Source organism: Eurytemora carolleeae, unplaced genomic scaffold, assembly GCF_000591075.1.
Source record: "Eurytemora carolleeae unplaced genomic scaffold, Eaff_2.0 scaffold116, whole genome shotgun sequence".
In the NCBI taxonomy this organism is placed as follows: domain Eukaryota; kingdom Metazoa; phylum Arthropoda; class Copepoda; order Calanoida; family Temoridae; genus Eurytemora; species Eurytemora carolleeae.
In genome coordinates, this window is record NW_019396247.1 from 229427 (window position 1) to 234538 (window position 5112).

Below are 5112 nucleotides of genomic sequence, written 5' to 3' on the forward strand. Positions count from 1 at the left end.
TTATGGAATTCGATTGAATTAAAGTTTTAAGAAACTAAATCTGCAAAATTGTGAAAAAGAAAAATCTTCAAAAACTATTTAGAAAGTTATGCAAGTTATATCTGTAAAAAAATAAATGTTTTTCATGTGGATAAACTTTGCTATCTTCTTTACCCTGTAATTCATAAACATGATTCTAATAATATAAGCTACCCTCTTTTACAACCCTTCCGCTCAGTACCCACCCTTTCCCTTATACTTTTTCACCCCCTCCTTACCTAATCCATGATTTATCATCATTGTTTTGTTTAAAATGTACACAGTACAGTGTGCATCCATTTATTTATTTACAATTCTTATTCGCTTATAATGGGCCAACCAATCAAAATAACCAACTCTGGTTTGGGGGGTCCAAACTGCGTAGTAAATTGTAATTTGTTATTTGTATTATCTCGTGCTTTGTAGTTGAATAAAAATATGAATAATAAACCTTGTACCCTTCAAGCTCATTGGTTAATACTGAACAGTGAACATGTAACGTCTTCGTTGTCTGCTTTTTTTAAAAATAATTTATAATTTTGCAGTTCTCCTTCAGTCGTCGTCGTATATATTAATCAATTTAGACGACGTTTTATTTCAATTTTAAGTTCTGTCATGGGTTTAAAACAGAACTTAAAATTACACACATAAACAGGGAAACAAAGAGAATTGAGGTGTCAATTAACATATTCTTCTTGTTCTCTTCTAAACTTCTAATTTGACAAGACATTGTTATAACAATCAAATCAAAACTTAAATAGAAAAGTCGTCTTGATCGTATTGAAATAATCGCCGATCACTGTATTTTTTACTGTACATGTAATAATATTAATTTGCTATTGTTCTGCTCAGTGCACGTGTAAACAAGCTTTCCTGCTCCAATTTTATGGGATATTTCCCACGCGCGCGCCGCGCTTTCCGGCTTATTTTTACATTGATTATGTTTGTAAAATTGGGCTTCCCTTNTCTTTAGATATTCGCCCAGGCCCCTGCGTGGTGAAGACTCTAGTTCAAGTTTTCAACTCTTAAACATCTTCTTACATGGTTGAGCCGGCCTGCTCTGTGTAGGACGAAAATCCGTGAAAACCTAAACCAGAGGAAATCCGCGTAGAACCCCCAGAGGGGACTGCGTAGAGCCACCAGTTGAATTGGTTCCCAGAGAACCCGACTCTTCTTCAATCCTCTCTCAGTAGTCAGTAGCTGTGTTTATCTTATCCAGGAAACAGGTCGAGAAAGTACGGAAATCGAGCTGACGTGAAATGAATCTATTAAATGCAAAATGATCAATTCTTTGTAAATATGGAGTTGAAAGCCTGGAGTACACTTTTGTTATTCCTCCATCTTGGAATTTGTTCAGGTATCAAATAGCAATATTGATATTTTAATAATCTAATTTTTTGTGCGGACAGTGGCTATGTATCTGACCATTTTTATTGGAATTTGCTAAATATTGGAAAATTTCTATAAGATTCCTTTGGTTTGGAACAAACTAAAACTATGTAATGTATACCAACCTTTAAATATTTAAAGATAAAAGAATGGTTGGATCAGATCTCGTTCTTAAATTTGAATAATTGAAATTATCGAACAACAAACAATGTTTTCATTCGAATGCAAACTTACAAAAAGATCTAGAATTTGATTTTCTATCCAGATTTCCTAGCACCACATATAGCGTGCAAATATTGCTAACTTTTGCAAAACCATCTCACGGAAACATCCTGAAATGTAACGCAGTCCATTCATGTAATCTTTCTTGGCCTTTTGTAATCCTTGCCAACGCCCCCCCCCCCCCCATCACAAAAAAACGATTTTGTATAAATAAAAGTCCCCTTACAATATGTATTAGTCTTCACTGCAAACCAGTTGTTTCCTTTACCAAATTTGGAAATCAACAAATTTTCCTGCCAATTTGAGAAGAAATCAGTATTACTCAATTCTCGTAGATTGATATTGAAATCGGGGAGCGGCCAAGCTCCGTTACTCGCGAATGCTGCAATGAATTATAAGACGAGAGAGATTAGTATATATTTTAGGTTTAGGTTAGGTTAAGACACTTTCTGGGCCGCATGCTGCGGCTAGGACAGGCTAGGGGGCCGAGTACCGCGGCTAGAACTGGCTCTCTCTCTGTCTTATAATTCATTGCGGCATTCGCGAGTAACGAATTTTGACCGCTGCCTAGAAATTGTAGAGCTAAATCAATTGGAGTGTTGCATAGGTCTTAACTGTCCTTTTGGGCAATTTTGATCAATCGAATAGAATCATTGGATTTCCTCTAAAAGTGCCTAGATAGCCCTCAAACAGGGTCTTTGATATTAGGCAGTTATTAAAAACCAAAGAGTGACAGAATGGTAGTATAATGTACATATTGTGAGCTTTCTAAACTCTTGTTTACGTTCTTTGCATCTTGAAAATGTCAGGGATAAAAGATATTAAGATTTTTTGGAAACCCTGTAAATACTGAAAAACTTGTTTTTTTATAACGGCGTCCAAAATATTTTCTAATTACAAGTATTTATGTTTGGATATTTACCTAGGTGATTAGTCTGATAAATGAATCGTTAATAATTAATAGTAATGCCAGTATTATTGAGTGGATAGGAGGGTAGGGCATAAAATGATACAATGGGGTCAATTAAATCTAGTTATCTAGCAAAAATGTGCAAAATAAATTTCTCAAATTGCAACAAATTATACAGTTTTAAAATGCCCTTGACCCAGCGAATTCAAATGTGCAAAAAAAAACTGAAAATGTGCAAATTAAAGACATCCGTTCAAAAATCTGTGCAAAATTTCTTTGCTTAAATTGTGCAATCTGGTTTCTTTTGTTACAGGAGAGCTATAAAATGTTGAAATCCAATGATTGGAAGTAGGTCTAATTATAGATTTAGTCTGGTATAGGTCAAATAAGGCATTCAGACAGTATGTCTAAGGATTCAGGCAGTAGGTATAAAAGCCCAGCTTTTAGCTTTAAGTGAGGATTATGGGTTAGTTAGAAAATTCAGAAAATTTGAGCTTCCTAGCTAAAATACTTTTTGAGTTATCGCAAAAAAACTATGGGGGGGGTAACTTTTACCCCCCCCCCCAGGCCAAATTGGGTTAAACAATTTCTTTAGTTTTCAGTGAGTTTTGCCAAGTGTTAAAACAATTTAAAAAAAATTTATTTAATTTTTGTCAAACAACATATTAAAATTGAAACTCTTTTTGTTTTCATTTTACATACAAATTTTCAGATTGAATACGGATTTTAAACTTTTTTAGAGTGGTTCAGAAAAAGATTGCAATATTTAAATTGATATACACGATTACCCTCAAAGGATGAGACTCCAGAGACGACGGTACGGAATTTACGTTCTGTTTCCTTATATTCATGATTCCTTGTAAACTTGTTTCTTTCTTTGCCCAATCATTAAATAAGTAATAAAAAGATTTAATTCAATCATAATTTCGTCATATTTCTAGGGTTTCAAGTCGTCTTTACAGTCTCATTCTTTGTGGGTAACCCTGTATACGGACGTCTGAGATAAACCTCTAGGATCTAGAAACCTATTTCAATTGATAAAGAAGATCTTTTCACTCTAGAATACTTTCGCGGATTTATAAATATCTAGAACCTCCCCCCCCCCATAATCCCCATCACTTGAATGATTCCCCCATCCACAATTCCTTTCTATTCCATTCCTGCAGGTCTAATATGAAATAATATTATGATTACACCAAATGTGAAAGAGGATAAAGGGAGTACAGTGATGGAGGGGGGGATAATGGTATCAGAGGGTGGGAAAAGGGGGGTAATGGTACCAAGAGGAGGGGATACGGTGTGGTTGGTTGGAAAAGAATAGAACACTGATTGTAGAGTGTCTAGTATAGATTATAGGTGTAAGTGGAAATCTTGGTTTTCAAGGCAAATTATTTAGAAAATTGTTCACAGAAACAGAAACAGAAACAGAAACAGAAACAGAAACAGAAACAGAAACAGAAACAGAAACAGAAACAGAAACAGAAACAGAAACAGAAACAGAAACAGAAACAGAAACAGAAACAGAAACAGAAACAGAAACAGAAACAGAAACAGAAACAGAAACAGAAACAGAAACAGAAACAGAAACAGAAACAGAAACAGAAACAGAAACAGAAACAGAAACAGAAANCATTCTGGTTAAATACTATTTAAACCCCTGAATAGAGCATATAGGCATACATGGAAAACTAATGTTAACAGGCGTAAACCAATTATTTGGGAGTTATACAACGACACCGCAGGTGAAGAGGAGTTATCCCCCTTGCAGAAATAGGATTAAGAATTCACGGTAACTGTAAGTTACTAATTACATACTTATAGTGAAGGTTAAAATTAATTTATGAATTCTGCAAAATTTTCTTAAATTAAATTTTCTTGTCATGTAATAATTCTACACAGCGGCAGGTGTTAATTAAGTTTTGTCATTTCTTAAAAAAAGTTTTAACTTTGGACATTTCTGCTTTTTCATAATACGTATTTCCAAATTTCTGTAATCCTTTACTCTTGCATTCACCTATTCATGTATTCTGGTATTCTTTTATTCCTGTATTCCTGTATTCCTTTATTCCTTTATTCCTGCATTCCTGTATTCCTGTATTCCTGTATTCCTGTATTTTTGTATTCCAACTTTTTATTTTTTATTTAAAACCCTTTAAACCGATAAATTTACATTTAATGGGACATCTTGACTTTTAACCTGAGCTCGGAACTTTTAAACCATAATCCCATCAGAGAGTATTAATCCGTATATTTTTTGGCCCAAACTGTTTTTTTTACATCCTAGCTAAATATCTGGAAATGTAATGGAATAAGTGAGCTATTTTACTGATTATAAACGCTTAATGGCTTCATATCAGTTTCCACTATGGATAAATCGATATCACGTGTTGTAGTCTGTAGATTAGCGCTATTCTATAAAATACAGCAAGACGCTTATCATCAAAAATGGATATCTTTTGTTTTCTTGATGGGGCCGGGGGTACCTTTATTATTCAGTCATTCTCCTCTTTAAATATTTTTTTTATTACGTTCAAAGTCTTTTTAAACAAGCTGCCTTATCTCCGCCATGCCGT

The 5112-nt window shown here is 34.2% G+C and overlaps 1 protein-coding gene across 1 annotated transcript in view; it reads left to right on the forward strand.

Annotated features, from left to right (window-relative positions):
- Positions 1–1129: 1129 nt before the first annotated feature.
- LOC111699322 (tyrosine-protein phosphatase 99A) overlaps positions 1130–5112 on the forward strand; it is a 39807-nt gene continuing 35824 nt past the window's right edge. The window contains exon 1 of the mRNA XM_023469963.1: positions 1130–1375. Within this exon, the coding sequence (XP_023325731.1) occupies positions 1291–1375 (85 nt within the window). The 5' untranslated portion in view covers positions 1130–1290. The remainder of the gene's footprint in view (positions 1376–5112) is intronic.